The sequence below is a fragment of the Canis lupus genome, chromosome X, assembly GCF_003254725.2.
Source record: "Canis lupus dingo isolate Sandy chromosome X, ASM325472v2, whole genome shotgun sequence".
Classification (NCBI taxonomy): Eukaryota; Metazoa; Chordata; class Mammalia; order Carnivora; family Canidae; genus Canis; species Canis lupus.
In genome coordinates this window covers 105,654,224-105,678,320 of record NC_064281.1, presented here as the reverse complement: position 1 = coordinate 105,678,320, position 24,097 = coordinate 105,654,224, and the positions used below count along the sequence as shown (strand labels likewise).

Here is a 24,097-nt window from a genome sequence, read left to right as displayed (position 1 = left end):
GAGAACACACATGCAAAGCAACATCGTGGTTGAGAATCATATTTTGCCTGAGTAAACGTCTCAGAATAATCAGGCCTAACTCTTCAAATCCAGGCGTAACCTGCACGTGTTGACTTGGACTTGTCATTCCTTAGAAGACATGTGCCTCAAACATTTCGGCTGCGTGTTTGGTCTTCTCCACTTGACCGTATGCTTGCTTGAGCGTGGAGGACCCTCTCCTATTTGCTTGTTCCTTTGTTTTGCTTTTTTGCTTACTAGCACTTGGCAGGCACTCAATCCAGTTGACTGTGTGACTGGTACTGAAGAAGGGGCTGGGGGTCCATAAGCATAGGAGCCATTCCAAAGATGGGAAGATAAAACTGCTATAAACCCCACCACCACCAAAAAAATGCATTTTGAATTGGGCTAATTTACTTACCCTTTGAAATCCCAAGCTAAAAGAATATTTCCCTTCTTTACAGTGATAATGTTCACTCTGTTTTTAAAGTGACAGGACTTCTAAAAAAATTGGCCATATAGTGTTAATCATATCTGTAATAATAAGAAATGTTTTATTGCCATCAAGAGGAATGAGCATTTTCATCTTTCTTTCGATCTCTGGGAAAGCCAAAAATGTCTGAAACCATTTGTTATGGTAATCGCTTGTCAAATATTTAAAAATTAGAGCCATGGGGCGCCGGGCTGGCTCAGTTAGAAGAGCATCTGACTCTTGATCTCGGGTCATGAGTTCAAGCCCCACATTGGGTACAGAGATTACTTAAAAATAAATTAGAGCCATAATCTGTACACTTAAAAGAGGGTTGAAATGGCAAATACTATATTTATTTTAATACAGTTTTTTTAAATCACCAACAAAATTAGAGCCATAATGAGATTTTTCATCCATAAAAGGAGCCTCAAAGTAACATTAAAACTTTTACTCCTATAATCTGAAAACGGCAAACCAGATTTTTTAAGCATGTAAATTACATGTAAATATCAAGGGCAAAAAGTCTTTTATCCCTAATTTTAAAACAATAGTGCATTTTGGAGATGCATGTAAGTACACCCATCCCTCCACCTCTCCACAATAATGAGAGCCTGGTCTAGTATTAAACTAAGCACAGCGCTATTCACGCGGACACACACACAGGCACACATGCCATGTTTATAAGAAATGCACTATCAAGAGACAAGTGTTTATTATAAAGGGAAAGCTTTCACAAAAACTTACTTTAATTCTAATTATTATTAATCCCTATGATTGATCCCTATGATATCCCATTTAAATTGTCACAATAGGTGCTGCAGCTTCGGTGGGGAGAGAGAGCGAGCCGTTTAAAGGTCAGCTGCACCTTCTAGACTGGGGAAAAGATGGTCAACGTCTTGAAAGGAGTGCTGATAGAATGTGACCCTGCCATGAAGCAGTTTCTGCTGTACTTGGATGAATCAAATGCCTTAGGGAAGAAGTTCATCATTCAAGACATTGATGACACTCATGTCTTTGTTATAGCAGAGTTGGTTAATGTCCTCCAGGAGCGAGTAGGTGAATTAATGGACCAAAATGCTTTTTCTCTTACCCAGAAGTGAAAGTACTCAATATTGACCACTTAGGAATTACAAGTAGCAAATGTGAGAGACTGTCACTATTCAGTGTCCTACATGACAGATTAGACTTAGCTGCTTAGTCGCATATTATGGGAAAAACTGTGATGTCATTTGTTCAGAAAAAAGTCCTTGAAATGATTTTCTTGTTGTTTTTTCGGTACATGTACCCTAGAATTTAAAAAAAAAAAAGAAAAAAAACTTTAATGATTGTCTGTAATTTGACTTTTACTATCCTACATTAAAATATAAATATAAAAAAAAAAAAAAAAAAAAAAAAAAAAAAAAAAAAAAAAAAAAAAATAAATTGTCACAATAGGGGTGCCTAGCTGGCTCAGTCGGAAGAGTGTCTGACTCTTGATCTCAGGGCCATAAGTTCGAGCCCCACTTTGGGTAGAGAGATTACTAAAAATAAATAAATGAAACTTACACAAAAATAAATTGTAATGATAATCTTTTGTTTCCAAAAGAGAGAGAAAGAGAGGAGAGGGGGGAAAGAAAGGAGTTGGGCTTGAGAAAGAGAGAGACAACAGTTTTGTGATTTTCTCCAACTTTTTCAGAAGAAAACAAATTATTGGGTCAGATTTTGGCTTATAAACTTAATAATGTTGGTTATACAATGACAAGACCTTCTGTATTAGTTATCTATCGCTGAACAACAAATCACCCCAAACCCCAGCCATTTGTGATCTCATAGCATCTGTGGGTCAGGAATCTGGCACTACAGAGCTGGGGCTTCTGGCTCAGGGCCTCAGGATGCTCGCGGTCAAGCCCTCAGTGCAGCTGCATTCGTGTCAGGGCTCATCCAGGGATGGAGAATCCACTTCCAAGCTCAGCTCCCTTCTGTTGGCCTCCCCATAGGCTGTCTGTCTGAACGTCCCCATGATATGGAAGATGCTCGTGATGATGGTGATGATCATGATGATAGAACTAGATGGACAGGGAGGGAAGGGATAGGAAAGGAAGCGAAGGGCAGGGAAGTGGAGAGAGAGAGAGAGAGCCCAAACCAGAAGCCACAGGCTTTTTGTAATCCAATCTCAGGGGTGACACCTCATCACTTCTGCCATGTTCTATTTGCTAGAAGCACGTCTTCCAGGTCCAGCCCGGAGGAGACTACACACCGGTGGGACTACCAGGAGGTGGGGGTCACTGGGGACCATCCCACTGGCAAACCACAAACACAACATTCTTCAACTTATTTCTGTAAATGCCATGAATGGCAGGACACAGACTTGGTGGAAAAATACACGATATGTCACTGCTGTACCCTTGCCTCGGTCAGTTCTATTTTCCTTCTCCAGGGAAAACAAGTCCTACAAGCTGCAAGTGACAGGACTGGCTGATTGACTGGTGGAAAGCATTCCAGAGGAAGCTCCCAGTTGTTGTTATAAGAGGACACTGGCGAAGACAGTTAAAGCCAAAGGAATAAAAAGCATTAAAGGTAAATCAAGTAATACAAACGCTGACATTGGGTAGAAATGTTTCCAGTGTCACCCATGTTAGTGATAACAACCCTGTAGTGTAGTATAATTCGGATGAGGCCAAAAATCTTGTAATGTCATTCGGAGTGGGAGTGGGGAGGTGGGGGAATGGGAGTAGTGTGTGTGTGTGTGTGTGTGTGTGTGTGTGTGTGTGTGATTATTCCAGCTTCAAAATCAAGAGGCAGAGGGCTTTGCTCATTGATGTATATACTACCAATAACACGATAACCAATAACTTCCCATCACTTACTATTTCCATTTTTTCCTTGCCTTTTATCCAATTCGCAACCACCTGACTTGGCCATTGGTGACATTCCTGTAACCTACCTGAAGGGTGATGCATGAAATCCAAGTAGGTCTAATGCTATTAAACAGCACTAGCTGAGGGGCTCCCTGGGCAAGAGCAGGTGGGAGGCTTGGGGGCAGGTATTCATTAACGGGTCTCCAGAAGTGAAGTGACAGACTGGCCTTTCCCTAAGTGGCTTTGTCAGCATTCATTTGTAGACTGGTAAGGGGAACTTGCTCTGAGTCAGAGAAGCCAATACTAGGACCAGTTTTCGAAAGCAAAGGAACATACACAAATCCCTGCCTAGAAACTGGTACCATTCGAAGGCACTTATAGTCTACAGTTACTAGGAGGAATATTTAAATTGCCCAAGCTATTTTCAATGTTATTTTAACTTTGTCACACACACTCTATTATATAAACACCATGCTAATGTAAATTATTCACCTCTTAAAGTTACTTCAAAAATTTTGACCTTTAGCCAAATACCTATTTCTTTCTATCAAGAATTCTTTTTAAGTTGTAAGTCTACAACTTAAACACACACACATCTTTAAAAGAAAAGTTTATTTTCCAAGTAATGCCCATAGAATGTTTGGTCTGTTTTCTACACTGCGTTCACGTGACAAAATACTAAAAGAAAGCCAGTGTGGGGCGAGAAGGACCAAGTCCTATAGAGAGAGTGAGACCGGCTTCTTTGGGGCTCCAGGAGGCCCAGCCCTCCTCACCACAAAGGGTGGGTCAGCTTAGGGACAAACGGACCCAAAGTCAGCCCTGATGACCTTCCCACACCAGCTCCCTGGAATAATTTACAGCCTGCCATCGAAATCAAATAATCTCTGCAAAAATCTGCCTTTTGAAATCACCGAAGCTACAAATTAATTCTTATTTTCATTTCATATTTCATCTGCTGAATTTTGCTCCATCAGCGTGGAAAAATCAAACCCCTCTGATTATATTCATAAGCGCCGAAGTTCTCCGTATGTAGCGATACGTGGTTGACAGTAACTACAGGAACATTTAAGTTGCCCAAATTACTTTCCATGTTGTTTTAACTTCATGAGGCAATGCTATGACAATGTTTTAAAGGAGCCTGTGAAAAATAACATGCTCCAGTTCAAAGCTCTGCCACCACCACCACTCCAGTTCAAAGCTGAAAACAGCTGGCTCCAGGCCGAAAGGTGTGTGTATATTCAGCCCCCTGTTCCATCAAATCAGCAAAACGTTAAATTTCAGGATTCTTTCAATGAATTTTTTTGCCTGATATTGACTGGTATTTTATTTATTTTTTAAAGATTTTATTTATTCATTCATGAGAGAGAGAGAGGCAGAGACACAGGCAGAGGGAGAAGCAGGCTCCATGCAGGGAGCCTGATGTGGGACTCGATCCCGGGACTCCAGGATCACACCCCGGGCCAAAGGCAGACACTAAACCACTGAGCCACCCAGGCATCCCTTGACTGGTATTTTAAAACATATTTAACAAACTGTTTGTTAAATATGTTAAATTTGTTAAATACAGTAATTAAACAAGAAATTAACTGTAAAGGCCAATCAAGTCCTAATTGGGGGGTATTTTGGTGTGTGCATGTACAGTATGTGAGAGAAGGAGGAAGTGTGGAGGGGAAGATGTGGGGGAGAGAAACAGAAAGAGAGAGAGAGAGAGATTGAGAATAGCAGCTGAAAGAAAGCCTAGCCCAGGGGCACCTGGGTGGCGCAGTTGGTTTAACATCCGACTCTTGGTTTTCGGCTCAGGTCCTGATCTCCGGGTCCTGATCTCAGGTCATGATCTCAGGTCGTGAGATCCAGCTCCGCGTGGGGCTCTGCACTCAGCTTGGAGTCTGCTTAAGTTTCTCTCTCCCTTGGGGGCACCTGAGTGATGCAGTCGCTTAAGCATAGGACTCTTGGTTTCAGCTCAGATCATGATCTCAGGTCATGACCTCAGGTCATGATTTCAGGTCATGATCTCAGGTCATGATCTCAGGGTCGTGGGATCAAACCCCGAATGGGGCTTGGCAGAGTATTTGCTTGTCCCTCTCCCTCTGCTCCTCCACCCCACCCCCAGCTCTCTCTATCTCTAAAATAAATAAATAAAATCTTTTTTAGAAAAAGTTTCTCTCTCCCTCTGCCCCTCATCAGGCTTTTTCTCTCATTAATTAATTAATTAATTTTAAAATAAAGCCTAGCCCATCTCCTTTTGCATAGTAGGCATACAAATGCAACAAGATGGTATTTTTCCATCCTTTCTCTCCCCTACTAAGAACCCCCACTCCTGTGTGGTGTGGAAAATAGCACATTCCGATTATGCAGGTCACTGTAGGTTTGCCATAGTTCAGAGTTTAAGAGTTACCATGTAAACCAAGTCAATCTGTTGCAAACACTGTCTTCATTACATCACATCCCTCACTCAAGGTCCTTAAGCTTTCACATCATCTTGCAACTAAAGCCCAAACTCCTCTGCCTCTTTGCACGGCCCCCATAATCTATTTGTTCTAGATTGGATGCATACTATTTGTCCAGCCCAATCTCCAACTAATTCCCCAGAAGATATCCTCTGTCCAGCTCTTCTCTGACTTCTGGCCTCTGAACACCCAGTGTCCCCTGTTCCAGCTAAACTCCACTTTCCTTCAAGGACCAGCTTGAAACTCAGCTTGCAAAGTATAAAACAATGATGACAGTATTTCCGGAGAGGGTTTGCAGAACTGAGTAGCTCATTTAAAAGTAAATTAATTCCATATTATTAAAGGGGATGTGTGTCAGATGTCAGTCCCAGGGCCACCAAAGGCCACCTAAGCCAGCTGTTGAGGACGTTGGCCTTAAGCTTTCCCACCAACAGAACACCTACTTGCTCCCTCCACTCACTCAGTTCCCTTCTCAGGGATGCATTTGTTTCACGAGATACGTATCAGACACCAACCGATGGTGTGTAGTGATTGTGCAAATTGCTGAAAATATACCCAACGACAGACACGTCTCACCCTCCAGGAGCTGGCTGTCTGCTGGGAAGAGACTCAGAATAAATAACTTTATTAATGTGCCAGGACAGGACAGGGCAGGGGCAGTTAACTCCACTCCGAGGTCGGTGAGAAGGCTTCCAAGGGGAGGTGGCCTTTGAGCTGGGCCTTGAGCGATGAAGAAATGGGGGGAGCAAACATCCCTGGTAGGGAAGCAGGAAGGTGTGGCCAGAGGAGGGTGAGGGCACAAAGCAGAGGGACAGATTCCAGCAAAACTCAGCTGGGAGATGAGTGGGAAGCCTGAAAAGGTGACCTTGGTGACCCAGTGGCACAGATGGACGGTGTGAAATAAAAGACAGGAATGAAGGAGAAGGATTTGGTTTTGTTTTCTTTTTGTCGTCTTCTTTCTGCCTCTCTTTTGCCCTCGCGCACTCTCTCCACCTCACTCCTGTCTCCACCCGAGCCTGCCCATGGCCTAGAAATTCCCGGGGGACTCTGAGCTAAGAAAGCTGGGTGTACGGCAAATGCAAAAAATGAAAACTAGAGCTACATCCTCGGCTCCATTCCGTGCCGGTGGATGGGGCTTGATCTGCTCAGTAGCTACTCCAGAATCCCACCTGTTTGTAAACCTGATACTCATTTTAGGAGATGGGAAGTAAAACAAATGACATTCTCCACCGGTCCAAGAAATTCTGCCTATTAAGTATTGTTTTTTCTTTTAAAATGCAGACGGTTCCGTGACCGGGACAAGAAGGAGAGCTGCCAGTGAGTGCAGGGGAGTGTTAACAGCTTTAATGTAAATGTTGCAGTTATACATATTGACTTTTCCTCCTTCCCTATTTCAACAAAGTATTTCATGGTTTGGAAAACACATCTCGGGTTTGAAACAAAGATAGCTCCCCTTAGCACCCTTCAATTCCCGTTCCCTCCTCTTCCCTCTCCCCAGCAGGATTATTATGTGTCCCCAGGAGCGGTTTCCCTGTAGCGAGATCCTACAAGTGAAGTCATTCAGACTTGGCACAGCTCTGTGCATTTTTACGGGACCTCCTTGGTGCTGGTCACTTTGGGCTTTGAAAAACATTTTTTTTTTTTTTATAAATGGAGCAACCAGATGTCCAAATGCCCTTCAGCCTCCCTGAACACCATTACATTTGACATGTTGGCATTGATCTCAACTGAGTTCTTTTTTCTTCTCTCTTTTTCATAATCAGGGAAGGCTCAAGGAAAGTGCCTGAGGCGTAAGGTTAAAAACTGATGATCATAACGCTTCTGGTGAAAGCAAGTGGCACGTGCACTCCTGGTCTTGCACACAGAAGGTGGGCTTTCGGCTCCTGACTCCTCTCGTTGCACTTGGCTCTGTCACTTCATACTCTGCACCAGGGAGAGGGGGTCCTGCTCACTTCCAGGACAGGGACACTGTAGGACCAGCACTGTAGGACCAGAACTGAGGCCGCCCTCTGCCCCTTCACCGTGGCCTTCCTGTGCGCCAAGGTCCCATCGGTTCTGGCATCTGAGACAGTCTTTGATTTAAATGGGCAAAACTCCAGGAATAATTAAGACAATAATAGTACACACCCAACAAGGAAAACATGCCGTGTTTAAAGAAGAAATCTCTGCAGCATTGAAGGCAGTGATTCTGCTGTCTTTGAGGATGGAAAAGAGACCTTGAAATAAAAAGTAACAGCCATCAAGGATTTACTAAACTCCTCTTTGGCAGAAAGGAAAAATGTACTAATTCATTCTACTTTTTCCTGGTGAGATCATGGGGGTGGGAGAAGCTAAGATCTGAACATTTTTCCTCAAGTTCTGAGTTTTACAAAGAAATATTTTTTATCATAACTAATTTCATAAAGTGCAATAAAAATATAAGGGGCATTATCTTTTTTGTTTAATCTGACAGTTAGGCAAGCATTATTCTACGATTGCTGCTAACTACTAGCTTTTGCTTGAACCCTGAAAAAAGCCTTTACAAATAACACAGTAGAAGCTTCATAACACGATTCCAGTTGTTTTCTTTCTGTTAAATCTGTAACTCTATCCTGATTTTATCTCTCTGAAGACTTCTGGATATTTACAACATAAGGAAAGTCTTGTTTCCCTAAGTCAAGGCCTCCATGAAAAACATAATCATAAAAGACATTTCTATTGAAAATAAAAATGGTAAGATCTAGAAATGTTCTTTCCAATTTAGAAAAGACTCTTCCATTCAACACCTTTCTCTAGTACCTATTTCCAAACACTCATTGGCAATTGCTTTTCAGAAAACACTTTCCAGAAATTATTCCAAATATCTTGTTGTGTGTAACTTCCTTGCTGAATATCTCCAGTCTAGAGGTAGTTTGTTTTTCTCAGCTGCACTTTCAGACACTTGAAAACTATGGCTAAATTCCCCTCCCTCAGCTTACTGTAATTATTTCTTAGCAGGGTAATTTCTGAATGCTGCATGCAAGATTCGAGGAAGAAAAAAAATGTGCTATTTGCCTGAAAACGCTCACTTGGAAATAGTATTTTCGAGATGACAAAAATCAGTGGCCGGAGTCCCTTTCATTTTGGGGTCCCCAGTTGCCCCAGCGAGAAGTTGTCTCACTACCAGTGAGGGGCCTCCCAGATGCCCCTCTGCTGAGCCAAGCAGGGTTCTAATCCCAGAATGAGTTTCTAAGCATTCCGTGGGGGAAATTTCTGTCCTGCCAGTTTTGTCAAGTTGAGAAAGGGCCTACTAAAATGAAAAGCCATTTGCAGAATTAGGGTTTGCTGCAGAGGTCCTAAGAAAACCTAAGAAAATCCTTGAGACATCATATTTGAAAAATATTTGAAGATTGTTCACTTGAGTAAATACTTAAGCCTGCCCTCCCTCACTTTCTGCGGCCTGGAGCCATGTTACTCACCCTCAAAGAATTCATCAATATTCAACTGGCTCTCTAATTTGCTGATGTAGCAAAAAGAGTTTAATGAAGAAAGCTGTTGCAATTTTTCTTTTAGAGGACGTCCACAAACTCGACTTTTGTCTGACGGTGCTGGAATCTTCTGCCCTTATACTAATCTAGGTGGGGAAATAAATGCTTACATGCAGTTAGATCAACCCAAGCAAATTTACCCACGAAGCCGAGCTTTAAAAGCCCAGAAAAGTCTTTCACCCCAAGGACACTGGAGCTTTATAAATGATCTGAGGATTTAGAAGCTTGTTCAGTCACGTCTGACAGCCCGGCAAACTTTCAGCCTGTCCACGAAGAGTTCGGAAGACTTGAATAGGGAAATTGTAGCTCAGTCATGAGTTTTTAGCGCCCACCGAAGTCGTACAAGTCACTGCAGTTTCAAAACCCTTCCTAAAAATCCCATCTTCGTCGTAGAATCTTTCTGGTTAATTTTTAAAAACCGCTCTGCAGACCCTGTTAGAGTCTACCCCCCACCCCCAACTTCTAAATTAAAAAAAAAAAAAAAAGTCGCAGGCGCCGGTGAAAGGCCGCTGCAGCACTTGCAATGCCTTCGGTCTGCGAAATCGCCCTGGCAAAGAAACTAAGATTTTTTACACCAGAGCCACAGAAGCATCACAGCAAAACGCAAGTTAAGTAGCTCCAGAAACTTGAACGCCGAGCCCGGCGGAACCCGTGGTTCTATTTGTGTGCACCGATTTCGGCCGGGCGCGTGTGTGCGTGCGTGCGTGCGCGTGTGTGCCACTGTTGCATTTTTCTTTCCGCACCTTATTTTTTTCTTCCCCGGAGGCCGCGCGCTCTCCTCCACCACCCGGCGCGCGGGACGCCGCGTGCAGGCCGAGACAGCCTGGGCCTCCCTCGGGGAGCGCGGGGTACATGGGCCGCGGCAGCGGCGGCAGCGCGCTGCTCTGCTCCCCGAGGCTCTCCCCGCTCCCCTGCGGTGCGGGCGGCCAGGCCCAGCGGGGCCCACCCAGCCGATGGGGGTGGGACCCGGGGTCGCCCGGAGCCGCCGGGGTCGGCGATCGCGCGGGGGCAGCTCCCCCTCCGCCGCGCGCGGCGCCCGGCAGACCACCTGCCCCGAGGGCCCCGGGGCCTCTCCCGGCCGGCGTGCGGTGTCGGGGCTGCGGCCACAGCCCGCCGCGCTACCCACTGCCCTTCCTGCCCGGGGCCGGCTCGCTTGGAGTCCGGCTTGCTGACGGTTTGTCCCACCCGGGACGGGGAGACAGAAAGCAGCCGCGCTCATTTTCTTAGACAGCGTTTCGGCGCTAATTCATAAGGAGTGTCTCGCAAAATTTGTATGATGACATCTTGCAAACAGGCAGGAAAGTTGAAAGAACGACAAGAAGAACGTCTGTTTACCCACCGTCCCCCCCCCCCGGGGGGCCCCAGCTTGGATCTAACAACTGTTACCCGATTGCAACACTTGGTTCCTCTGTGTGCGCGCGCGTGTTAGCTGCATCATTTGAAAATTGCGGACATTGTGACATTTCACCTCTGCGCTTCCCAGGGCATCTTCTAAGTGTAAGGACATCCTCCCACTTCTCTTCAACAGCAGTCTCACACCTAAGGAAATGAACTCCCCGTCCTTCGCCGCCTCTAGCACCCACGATAAGGGCTCTGCCCCTCCTGTCGCCCCACTTCAGTCTTTAAATCAGTTCCCCTTCTTGGAATGGGGCTACAGTAGTCAAGTGCGCCCTCCCTCCGGGCTCTGCCCCCCGCCCGTGCGGAAGGCCAGCCAATTCGGGGCTCGCCTCGTGCCAGGGGTCTCTGTCCCTGAGAGCTCGGCCGGGGGGCGAGGCCAGGGGAATCCCGACCAGTCTGGACGCACACGCTTGGGGAGAGCGCTGGCTCACGCGGTCCCCCCACCCCGTCTCCTCCCCAAGCGTTTTACAGGCACCCCCAAGCGAGCACAGCGCGAGGGGCATAGCTCAGCCTCCTTGCTCCCTCCCGGCCGCTCAGAGGGCACCGCTACGGGACCCAGGGGCGTGGGGCGGCGACCGTCGTGTGGGAGTCTGGATGTGCGCTGCGCTACCGTGCGCCCCTGGCTCCGCCGTGTTCCACACTCTTGTCTTTTCTCCCTGAAGCCCGCTACCCGGCTCGGCTTCGGCCACTAGGCGCGCCCGGTGCCCTCCAGGGCCCTGGGCGGCCGCGGGCCCACTCGGTGGCGTCGAGCGCCCGCACCCCCTCCCCCTTCCCTGCCTTTCCCTCTCACCCCCTCCCCCCTTCCGCCCCGGGGCCCCGGAGGAGCGCGCCGAACGCGGCGGGGAGGGAGGGGGCAGCGTGAGCTCCGCGTGGCCACGCCCCCGGAGCCGGCTTTTTCTAGGGCCGCTGCCGGAGGCTCTCCGCCGGCTCTCCGCTCGCCTCCCGGGCGCGCACAGGCCCGCCGCCGCGCCGCTCCGCCTCCGCCACGCCGCTCTCCGAGCTTCGGCGCCGCCAGCGCGAGAGCGCGCCCTCCGCGCCGCCACCCCGGCGTCCGGCGCCCGGTCCCCGTCGCTCCGTGCCCGGCCCCCTGCGACCTCGCCGCCTCCCCTGTCCCGGCCCCGCTCTGTCGCTGTCTGTGTCCTCCCCCCGCCCCCCCCCCACGCCTTCCCCGCTCTCTTTTGCTTCGCTTGCTCGTTCGCCAGCTCTCAGACCAGGCGAGGCAGCTTCGCAGGAAAATCCCAGAAACCTTTGCAAAAAGCTGACAATGAAATTTAAGAAGTTCTTCGATTTCGGCGCCATTTTCGAGTGGAGCGAGAGGTGACATGCGATTTTTTTTTTTTTAAGGGACTTGTTTGCTGGCGTCTTCCCGGCTAGTAACGTTGGTTACGGCAGACTGAAAAAGATCTGGTGACAATGCTGAAAAAGTTCTGTGTGGCTTTGGGGTTGTAAAGCGCGTCGGGGGCCGGGGCGCGGGTGAAACAGACCTTGAAAGTGTTCAGCACACGAGTACGGCCGGGAAAATTCTTAGGAAACGGGCTGGCGGGGGGGGGGGGGGTTGCTAACATGAAGGGGCGGGGAGAGCCAACGGAGTAGAGGGGCTGGGACCGACTGTCAGCCTCGCCGGGGTCCGGAGCCACCGGTTTTGACATACTGTCTAATGCACTTTTCGGGGCTCTTATTCGCAAGCAGGAAAAATGTGTTGGAAAGAAATGTGATTAATTTTGCATTGTCTTTGCCCGATTAAAACTTTCAAGGATGTTTAGTTTTCCCTGGATGAACTTGACATTGGGAAAGTTTCGCACGACTGCGCCGAGGGAAGGGACATCGTGTGTTTGGGGTGTGGGGATGAAGGCATCTGCAAAATTAAGACAAAACGTTGTAAAGTATGAACGGAGGAAGAGGCGTATTCTTTGGCTCTTATATGGTTTGGCCAAATGCAGTTCAGTTCGGCGGGGGAGGGGGGGCAGGGGGTGGGGCTATGGGCCACTCGCTAGTATTGATTCTTTGTCTATTGTATCAACGACGGACCGGCTCCTGAAGTGACAAGACGCCTCTTTGTAATCTGTTTTCGTAAGTAAATTTCAGTCTAAGAGGTAACCCGTAAACTAGGGGAGTGAGGTGGTTTTTTAGGAATGTAAGTCGTTGTACTGTCACGGGGAGAGAAGAAAGGGGTTAACGTGAAAGGTACAAAATGGATTCAGTTCCAGTGAGTTGGCAGAGCGATCTGGAGGGGACCTTCGCCTTTGACACCATGGCTATTTCGAATCACTGTTATGTTTCTCAGTAGTCAACTAAGGAAATGTTATAATTATGGATGCCTCTAACATCTAACATCCATAATTATGGATGCCTCTAACATCTGATGGCTCACATATTTGTGTGGAACGTAAATACTTAATTGGGAGAGGGTTGTGGAGTTTTAAAGTATAACTGTACATTTGCTAAACATGTTTTTTTTTTCTTTTTAAGGGCAACCAAGGACGTTTTTCGCCATTAATCCCAAAAGTCACTGTAAAAGTTGTTTGTAAATAGCATAGCCAAAACAAGATGGAATTCAGAGACACTTAATTGTATGTTCCAATTAATGACTGTGCTTACTGTGACACAGTAGTGTATTTGGGAACACTGGCTGGAACTCCGTCTGATGTTAAGAATTTGTTCTTAGTCTGATTAAAGACTGCGCATTTCATTAACTAATAAATGGGACACAACATCCATTCTACTGGTTCTGAAAAACCGAGGTGATTTTTAAATGAACCAGAACACTTAGCAGACTTGGATACTTTGTGTCCATTACCCTATTGAAATGTATTTTAATTTTCAAAACCATTAGAGCTTTGTGCTGGTTTTGTTGTTTTAAGTTTGCCATTGAGGTTACAGAGTAGTTTCTTCTCTGCTTAATTGACTCACTTAGGGACGGGGAGTGGGTGCCATGTAACTTATTGCTAATGTGTGTCCATTTTAAAAAGGAGAAAGTGGTATCTAATGAGTTAATCATTAAGGAGCATGCACTGTGCCGGCCATTTCAGGACATGAAAGAGTTTCTGTGGGACTGCTTGAGAGAGGAAGGAGTGAATTGACATCAAGTATTTAAACTTGTTTTGATTTATGGTTTGATAGGTGACATTGAAAAGTATAAAGTATTTATAAATAAGTTTGAATAACCAGTTTCATATGTAAACATCCAGGTTATTTTATTTAAGGACAATTATCTCACATTCTTTGGTACCAGGGTGTGTGCTGCAAGAGTGAGGCACTGGGGGTTAAAGAGGACATCGGATGCTTGTATGGACGGACCTATATTTCCCAGCTCCCTTATATGATAGAATCAGCTGAAGCTGCCAGAGACATTTTGGTTCTCCTTTAAGTCAATAAATGAAGTTTTTTTTTTAATGGGGACATTAAATGAGACTTGTGATTTGTAACATGCAGCAGAAAGAAGTTTCCCTAAGACTTTAAAGCTGGAAAGAGTGATCCAGATATTGCCAAAGTGTCTCAATGTATTTTATCTTATTATTATTACCCTCAGAGGTAAGATTCTTTCTTACCCTCATTCCTGTCTCCCTCCCCTCTGCTTTTCACCCTACACTTTTCCAAGATTTCAGACGCTGGGGAGAAAAACTGAGAGTCACACCCTTCGCTCCACCTGCCAGTCTTAGAAGTCAGCGGTGAAGTTCTAAAAAGTACGTGGATCTGGAATGACGCGTCTTAGTCCTATGTTTTGCTTTATTCCTTAGCTTTGGGTGGAACTTAACAGGGCTTCCTTCCAGTCATCGTGTCTTTTTCCACCTGCAGGTACCGCAGAGCGATCCCCCCTTCGTTGACTCCGAGGGGATGCAGCAGCAATTCATGTTTTGAAGTGCTTTAAATGGTTCAAAACGTGAGGCGCTGCTATACCCCTTCGTGGGGAAGTTGGAAGGTTGGGGTCTGCTGGACGAGAGCTCCTGCGGGGCGCCCGCTCCCAAAGGCGGGTTCGGGACCAGGTAGGTGGGCGGGGGCTCTGGTCTCTCTTCCCTCTACGCCCTTCCCCGCCCACGAGGCCCAGCCTAGGAACACTTGGGGCGGTGGGGGGCCGTGCGCAGGTGGTGCGCGCCGAGGAGGGACGTGGTGGCCCGCACTCAGCCGTGCCCTAGCAGCGGGAACAGTACTGCAGTGGGCAATCGGTGTTCTGGAGTATTGTTTCTGCTGCCCGGGCAAGGCTGGGACTCCCGCACGGGCCCACCCGCCAGGTAAGTCCTAGTGCAGCGCCTGCAAGTGTCCACCCAGGAGCGGCGAGCAGCGAGGCCCCAACTAGTGCCGTTTCCTCTCCATCAAACGTTTGCCCAACTTTGAATATGTAAATGGCTGTCAAAGATGCTTGTTGTTAGCACCCTTTCCCCTGCCCAAGTAAAATTTAAACGATTGCAGAAATCCCTTCCAGATCACTTAGGATACCACCCACACCACCCAGAGCAAGGAATGCCTTCAAGCCCCAACAACTAAAAGGGGGCCGGGTATTGGGAAAGAAGCAAGAGGAAGCAGGAAGGGCGACCAGCGGCAAGCAGTCCCCAGGCCGCTCTGTGGCTCCTGGTAACTGGGCTCACATCCTGCTCGTGGAGAGGACTTTGGGGTCCAGGAAAGATCCACGTTTCTGGGCCCTTTCTGACCCCCTCTTTCCCTTCATCCCCGCTGTGTTGAGGGGAGCTCCCTCTGGCCCGGGGGACGACGGATGACGGATCCGGCGAGGCTCCGGGGCCTAGCATGCAGGTGAATGCCAGCATGCGGATGGGAAGGCCCTGACCTGCCCCATCTGAGGCCTGCAGGAGAGCAAGGGCCCAAGGGGGTGGCTCGGGAATGGGAGAGACCCTGCGCTTTCTAGCTGCTTCTTGCTTTATCGCCCCAAATCTGGTCCCAGGATTCCACTCGGGAGGCGCTGCCCCGAGGCCACCCTTGTCGCTCCCCGGGCCTCACAAGAAAGAGATTACCCCACTGGCAGGGTACTGGCCTGACACTCCCCCAGAAAATGGCAGCACCCGAGCTGGTGCTGGGGTCCTACCTGCCTGCAGAGCTCTGGCACTAGGGCCCATTCGAGGCGCACCACCGTCGGCCTCTAGGGCCACCTCCACCCCTCGCGGGGGTCCCAGGAGGCTGGGAGCGGGCTGGCCGGCCTGGGGAGGAGACGGCCGCTTCCCTGGGGAGGCCTCACTTGTCCCGTGGAAGTCCCTTTAGGTGTACACGGTTCTTGACCTGGCGCCTGGCAGGCAGAGGACAAAGGGCGGTGTGGGATCTTCCCACGCCTCCGGCCGGCTCAGAGCACCAGCACCCCTACAGCCCCTCCCGCCCTGTGGGGGCCGGCCGCGGCGCACGCACCTCTGCGGACTCGCGGGGGGCGGGGGGGAGGTCAGGCCCCAGCGCCCACGCGGCCGCGCTCCCAGACTCCCTTGCGCCCGGCGCGGCCACGGGGCGCCTTGAGGACCCCCCCCTCCGCCCGTCCGGCTGCCGCGGCCCCTCCTCGGGGGCGCCGTCCCCAGGCCCGAGCGGCGAACGGGTTTCCCCGCCCGCCTTCACCTACGCGCTCTGGGGCGCGGGCCGGGGAGGCACCTCGCAGCCGCCCCCCCACCCCTCACCGGCCTCCCTTCTCCCTCTCTCCTCGCTCGGCACGGGCGCCCCTCGAGCCAGAAGGAGGCCCAGTGGCGGCCGGCGCCCACCCCCGCCCCGGGGAGGACGGCGCCCGCGCCTTCCGGCTCCCTGCGGGGGGCGCCTGCAGGACCCAGGTGAGCCGGCGGCCGGCGGGGGGGCCGCGCGGGGCGGGGGCGGGCCGTCGCCTTCCAGAAGCCCCCAGGCCCTTGGCCCGGGGGAGGGGGGCGGCCAGGGGGCCTCGAGACCCGGAGCACCCACAGCCGTCTGCGCGGTGCCCTTTTCTGACTTATAACATTCATCTTGCACCATTATTCACACGGTCCAAGTTGCAATGTGCCGAGATTTTCCCCCAAGGACAAAAATGTGAATAAAGCAATATTTTAGTCAAACATTTCTGTGTTAATTAAGAAGATGGCAATTCGTTCCAGACTATAAATTCTCTTTAACAACTCTCCAAGGTATTCTTTAAAATTGTTTTTTCAGCATTGCTAAATGTGCATCTTAATGTGTGGGAGACTTGTGTAAAGTGAATCAATTTATAGTCGAAGGAACAATCGATCCAATGTTACACCTTCAAGGAGGCACCTTCCCATTGTTTTCTCATTTTCCCCCAACACATGTTATTTGTTAGTGAGGAAGCTGCATGCACACAGCATTGTTTTAAGTTTATTAGGCAGACGTGGCTCTTAAACTAGGAAAAGCTTAGTCTAGCTCTGAATTTAAAATTTGACATTCCTTTAAGTTATGGGATAAGATACACAGGTAGCTCTTAGGATCCTCGATTAAATGTGATTAAAGAATTAATCACAGGAAAACAATTTTGAAGGCGTCCAGCATCTCCATTTAGCAGTACTGACACCCCCCCCCACCCTCCAACAAAGGCACACTACATCAACTCCCGGATCTGGACACAGAAGACTCCTGTTTCAAGAAAACACAATCATCTCTCAAAGTCTGTAATTTATATGCATTTTTAACTCACTAGGTATTGAAAACCACCCAAGTGTCCCACAACATGGGGTAAAATATAATAGATCACTGACTGTAATATTATACATCCTTTAAAAATGTTTTTGGAAAATGTTTTATGATCTGTAAGACGAAATACCCTCTCCCACCATTTCTTTCTCCCTGCCGCTCTCCTATACCCCCCCCCCACATCTTTGTTCCAACTGGCACGTTCAGCTTGATTTTCCCGCCAAATGAGTCAGTTACGATGGGAACGTCAATTGATTTGAACAGATGTGTATCAGTGTTACTTGGGAAACTAGATGCCAATAACCAGGGCCACAAAAAAAGGCAGTGGTTGCAAGTCCGTAAAAATGTATGCGGCCATTCAGACAGGGACTAAAGTGGAACCCCAAACAGGAAAACAGTTCAATATACTCCAGTGCTGAGAGATTGAATGAGCTCTTGATTCCCATTACTACAGGCAACTGTCCAATTAAAAAGACCCAAGAAGACCCTGCAGTGCAAAATATTTTGCTGTTTTCAAACACCAGACCCATCAAGTCCTCAAGGCAGATGGGGCACTTAGAGCAGAAGTGCTCCCACACAGGTGGGAGTTCACTGCTAGGCAGCTTTGCTGAGAGACGGTGCAAGATGAAAGTAAAAATAGGTTCAGAAAGCATTTCTTTTTGGAAGATCAAGGAGTTTACTGATAGGACTGAAGGACTTAAATCAAGGGCTGTATATCCCAGTTAGCATAACTTTTTAGAGATCTATTTTCCCATCAACCTGCAGCATAATTTATCCTCATAACCCTAGAACTTTATATATGTATTTGTATTTCTAATGATCACATTACTCTTAAACAAAAAGCTACACACACACACACATAATTATAGCAAATGTGTATCTCCCTAGCCCCATCCACCCCACTTGCAAGTTACTGCTCGGTAAAAGAACAAAGATCTGCTCGTTCTTCCATCCTATGTCACCAATCCACCACCTTTGCCTCCCTCCCCTCCTCCACAATTGATCTCTGGGGCAAGTTCAAAAAGGTTTAGACCCCAGTGTGGGATAGTAAATCGAGCCTTTAGGGAGGAGCCCTGAAAAGATCTCCATTTCCTGTGGTGGCCCAGGCTTTGGAGCACTCCCCTTATCCTAGCGAGCTCTCTAATTTGAGCAGCCGGAGGGGGGCAGGTGGGGGGGGGAGGTTGGGAGGTTAAAGCTGTTGGTCTGCGAGCTGAGAATGGAGCTGATTGCTTTGAAGTGTGATTCTCTGCAGAGGCAGCTCCCTCACCTTGTCCCCCTTTCCCTACCCGCCACACGTTCTCCAGACCAGACCGTTCTCCCAAGACCAGATCTTTTAATGGCCTGGCCACAGAAACCGCAATAAGCAGAATCCCAATAATCCCAGCTTGTTGCTGTTGTGGCATGCTTTTACGTGCTTCTCCAAATGTTTTCATATTTTCTACTGCAACAAGAGATAAATAGGATAAGGCAGTCAGAAAAAAAAAACAATTACAAACAAAAAAATGGGCTTCTGGAGGTTAAGGGTTTGTCTCAGGCTGGTCTGGGGCCTCTCCCTCCAGAGCTCTTGCTGTGCTACTTATTACCATTACCTGTTCATCAGAACCGACAACACGGTAGTGACTAGGGCAGGAAATGGAGTTGAATTCGTTTGGTTAGAAAAGTTCAAGGTGAAATTGATTAGTCTTATGATGAGCCCACACCATGGACACTTCCTGGTGGAGGCCCAAGATTGGCCCCAGGATGATGAAATAGTGACTGTGCATTACCCAGCTGCATACAAGTAGACATGTGCAACCCCCACATCACTTAGGTTCATCTAAAACCTCTGGCCCATATTGAGACTTTCTGTAGGTTCAACCAAATTAATGTTAAGGAAACAAATGGAACGTCCAACCATAAGGGTTAACCTCATTTAGTCACTCACCCAATGGATCCTCTTTCAGCCCTTCCAAATAATAATTATAAACACTATATAGAAATCTGGAAAATGCTTATGCTATCAAGTTTTACAAATCAGGAACATAAAATCACATGGACACCTGGTTGAAAAGTAAGTCTACGCAGGGCAGAAACTGGAAAAAACATGGAAAACAAACATACTCGTGGCTGAAGGCAGTGGGATTTGATCTGCAGTTTTTTTCTTTCTCTGCTTTTTCCGTGTGTTTTTGTTATGCCATATTTTTTGTTATGTTGTCAAGCATAATTCTCTAAAAAGCCTTTAGGGTCATGGGCAACCCAGAAATTTGGGGTCACAGATGCGCAGACCTCAGACATCTCGGGGATCATCATGTCACGAGATACCACTGTGCACTTGTGACAGATTGATAACTGAAAGGTCTGGGAGCCACTCATCTTCATAGCAATACAGCTGGTAAGTATTACAAAACCCTTGGATGAAAAGATGGGTGGGGGGTGGGGGAGCGGGCCCTAAGCAGGGAAGAAAGTGGTTGCCATGAAAGTAGCCAGAGGAGGGGCTGAGTTGTATTTTAATAGTTTAATGGGAGGTGGGATCAGACTGTCTTTTTAACTACTTTAAGTTTCTTCTTAATGCATTGGAACTTAGATATTCATGCCAGAATGTTAAAACAAAGAATTTATGCTCAAACAACTGCAAATACATGAGCTATAAGCACTGCAGACTTAATGTCACCTTTAATATACTGACTTCATAGAAGTGATCAAGAAAACCCAAAAACTGCATGAACAAAGAGTTCCAGGAGGAGAACACATAAAAACACTGATTCCGGTATTTTTAAGGGCGGAAATTAGGAATGTCCTGACAAGCAACGACACAGGATTGGGTAAATAAAATACGGTGCATCTAATAAGTGACATGAGAATGTGCTCCTGGTGAAATAATTGGTGCAAAAAGAAACATGCCAAATGGTTGCAGTTTCCAACTGCCCAGTCTACGAATATAGGGAGCGTTCTGTGTGCAGTTTTGTTTCAATATGGAGACAAAAGGCTGTGAGAAAACATATCAATGCTTTAATAGTGGTTGTCTTGGAGTTGCTGTGGAAGTGACCAAAGAAAGATGCCTAACTATTTTTGCGATGTGTTCCTAATATGTACTATAAGTGTATTGGGAACATTTTGCATTCATAGTTTTGTGTCAATCATATGGAAAGAAGGCTGGGAGGAAGCATGCCAAAAGCCCTGCAAAGAAAGATGCTGAACTGTTTTTGCGATGTGTTCCTAATATGCAGTATGAACATATTGGGAGCATTTTGCATGCATGGTTTTGTATCAATATACAGATGAAAGGCTGGAGGGAATACACCAAAAATCTTGTAACGGTTATCTGTGGCTTGCGATATGATAAGTAATAAGGGTAAGGTACAAAATTATTTTTGCAATATGTTCCTGAATATGTAATATAAGTGTATTGGGAACATTTTGCATCCATAGTTTTGTATCAATATTTAGAGAAAAGGCTAGGAAGAAATATGTTAAAATTTAATAGTGGTTATTTCTGGGTTCTAGTATTATAGATGATATCTGTTTCTTCCCTTTACGCTTTTATGTATTTTCCAAGTAATACTTGTATAAATAACAAAATTCATTACTTCTATAGCAATAATAAAACTTATTTTTTTTTAAAAAAGAGTTTGTATTTATTAAAAAAAAAAGGCAAAAACTCAGCATAGTCCTCTGACCTGGGGATGGGAAAGGACTTCCTATTTGGGCAGTGAGGGGCCTAGAATATGTTTTCAGACCTGTCCAGGCAAACCCTCCACAGCTTCAGTTGGTTTTGCAGTACAAATGTGGGTTATCATTTGCTCTTGGCAAAGGGAAAAAAAGCATAATTTAAAAAATGTAACCATGACGGAGTTCTAATAGTAATATTGCTAGAGACTGCTATCTCCAGTCTAATCAAAGCAGTACTTTAAGAAGTATAGAAAGTTGAAACAGGAGCAATTCAGGATAGCGGGAGTTGGAGGCTTGCCCAGGGCCTCAAGACATACTGGCCAGTTTGGGACATGCCTGAGTCAGGAAAACACCCTACAGAAAGCCTAATTCCACGTAGCCAACTTTTTGCAGATGCAGAGAAATCCCCCTGCATTTCCCCCACCAGAACAACCCTGGTGTTGGGGAGCACAGGTGACACCCAAATTTAGGCTTTCCCTGTTCTGTTAAGAGAGACATAACCACTGAGAAACACACCAGGCCGGTGGCCTGAGAAGACACCAACCGAGGGCCTGAGCTGCACTTAACTTGCACAGAGACATCCTAGGAGAAGAGGATGTGCAGCTCCTCCCACCCTTTTAGAACCCCCAAAGAATTATTCGCACCCTGGAGCGAAACCATATTACTGGGCATGACTTTCAAAACATGTCTGTCGTATTCCTTAAAGCAGAAGCTGCAGTTGTGAGGTGAAAATATACTTGGAGAACATTCTTCCCATTTCCTGGTGTCGTGCCCTCGTTCTGCTTAAGAACAGAGTCATCAGACCAAAGGTATCCTTTGGAGATGATGTGAGTGCTTCTCTGTACATGTGCCCTAAGCATTTTTGTCTGCCACGTTCTGTCAATCTGAGTATATTGTCTGGGGGGCCTGGCTCTGTGCTGCTGACTTGTGGGGAGAGGGGAGAAGCAGAGGGTAAGGGGATTCTGAGCCAGAGTGGCCTGGAACACATAAATCCTTTCCTGCATCTGCCACTGGGTACACAACTGGGATCAGCTGGGGCTTTGACCTTCTTCTGAGCCAGGTCGGACCACACAGAGAATCTGCTTTGCTTAGCCAAATTATCCAGTGTCCTCCTTTCCCCTAGGCTCCATTCTAGTCCCTACTAGGCAGAGATACAGGGGAAGAGGGTGGGAGGGCTCCCCTGCCAAAGTGGAAGGTCTCATGCCCAGCTGAGAGGGAGAGCGAGAGAGCAAGAGAGCAAGAGAGAGCGATCCTTAATATAAGCACTGGCCTTAATTCTTTTCACTTACCAGTGAGAAAAGCTCTAGCCCCTGACTTTCTGAACCAATAAAATGTCCCAGTATTTGGCCAGTTCAGAGCACACTCCCAGCTGGGAGCATGCCAAGAAGGGCTGGGTCGAGGGCAGGGGCAGGCGCCGAAGTTTCTGGGAGCTGCCCTGTGCTAACAGGGTCAGTGCAATCCCTCATCTTACGGAAGAGGAAACCGAGTTGCTGAGACAGGAAATACCTTGTAGAGAGGTCGCGCAACGTTTGGACTGGAACCTCGATCTTCGGTACCCAGGGAGCCACTCAGGAAGACACTCTGAGGGACAGGGGGCTCCCTGAGTACCCTAGATGGCCGGCAGGGCCAGAAGAGGCAGAGAGGGCCGGGGAAGGCCGGGGAGGGCACACATAGGCAGGGATGGAGATGATGTGGCACCAGGGCAGTCAGGAAATAGATCTGCAGGACATCATTAAGGTCAAGTCTGGCTGCTCCACGTGAGCTCTTCAGACCATGCAGAGGTAAGATGGTGTTCCAAGGGGGTGCAGAGGGCCACAGAAGACATATGGCATAACTTCCTAGAGCCCACATTTGACTCAATAGTGAGTCATTGAAAGCCTCGTTTTCCTGTTAAAACCAGCATAGATCCAAAAAGATAAAACTGAGACCTCAAAAGCATTTCAAGTTCATTGCAGGCCCTCCTGGCTGTCCTACAACTACCACCCCAGTACCATTCCAAGGGAGCATCTTTGCACTGGTCTCTAGACATTTCAGCTTTTTGTTTTCCCTGCCAGTACCAGGATCCTCCACTTCTCCTGACAACAGCTATTCTGCTCTTTCCTTGGGTGAACCGCTCCTCCCCAGCCCACTTGCAACAAACTGCTTAACCTCCTGCCAAGCACATGACCCAAGTCAGGCCAATTATAGTGTCTCCTACCCCTTTCCACGCTGACTGTGGGAGGGAAAGGTCATGTGACCCTATCCTAACCAATGAGAATCCTGCCCTGGGATTTTTTTTTTTCTTCTGAAATGGAGAGAGTCTCTTCTGCCGTTTCTAACCCTGGAGCTCTGTGTGGCTATGCCCCCACTCACCCCACTTGAGCATGTCCATCACTGGGAGGAAACCTGCCTTCAGTAGAAGAGATGAGAAGGACATGCCCACAAAAACACAGGATGTAGAGAGGAGGAGAGAGAGAGAGAGAGAAGAAGAAGAAAAGAAAGAAGAAAGAAAGAAAGAAAGAAAGAAAGAAAGAAAGAAAGAAAGAAAGAAAGAAAGAAAGAAAGAAAAGAGACATTGCTTGAGTCCCTGAACCCAGGTCCTGAGCACATATTGTAACCCCCCCCCCCAACCTTTTTAAAAGCTGGTTTCATTTATTCATTCAACAGGTACTTACTGAGTGTCTTCTTGGTGCCAGGCACTATTTTAGGGTCTGGAAATAGAACAATAAACAAAAGAGACAAAGATCCTGCTCCCATGGAGTTTACATTCTAGGTTGAGTTGTGCTTCTGTCATTTGCAGCTGAAAACAATGCTGCCTGCCAGATCCCGGAAGAATTTACAAGCTAGGATAAGGATCAGAGAGAGAGAGAGAGAGAGAGAGTCCATACTATAAACAAGGGAAAGTCTGAAATTTCTTGAGCAGAGGAATCACATGATCTGACACAGCCCTCCGGCCTGGGGGGCAGACCAGGTTTTGCAAAGGCTCGAGTGGCCGGGGACGCTGATGTACTGCATTTTTTTAAAAAGATTTTATTATTATTTATTCACGAGAGACAGACAGAGAGAGAGAGAGGCAGAGACACAGGCAGAGGGAAGCAGGCTCCATGCAGGGAGCCCGATGTGGGTGGGACTCGATCCCAGGTCTCTAGGATCAGGCCCTGGGCCGAAGGCGGCGCTAAACCGCTGAGCCACCCGGGCTGCCCTGTGCTGCATTTT

At 47.6% G+C, this 24,097-nt stretch overlaps 1 protein-coding gene across 1 annotated transcript; it reads left to right on the top strand.

The window, feature by feature from the left end:
- The first annotated feature begins 1,284 nt into the window (after nt 1-1,284).
- GTF2H5 (general transcription factor IIH subunit 5) lies at nt 1,285-1,791 on the top strand. Its single transcript, XM_025431275.3, has one exon. It carries the CDS (start codon nt 1,354-1,356, stop codon nt 1,567-1,569), a length of 216 nt encoding a protein of 71 aa, XP_025287060.1. The 5' UTR covers nt 1,285-1,353; the 3' UTR covers nt 1,570-1,791.
- Nucleotides 1,792-24,097: the final 22,306 nt, after the last annotated feature.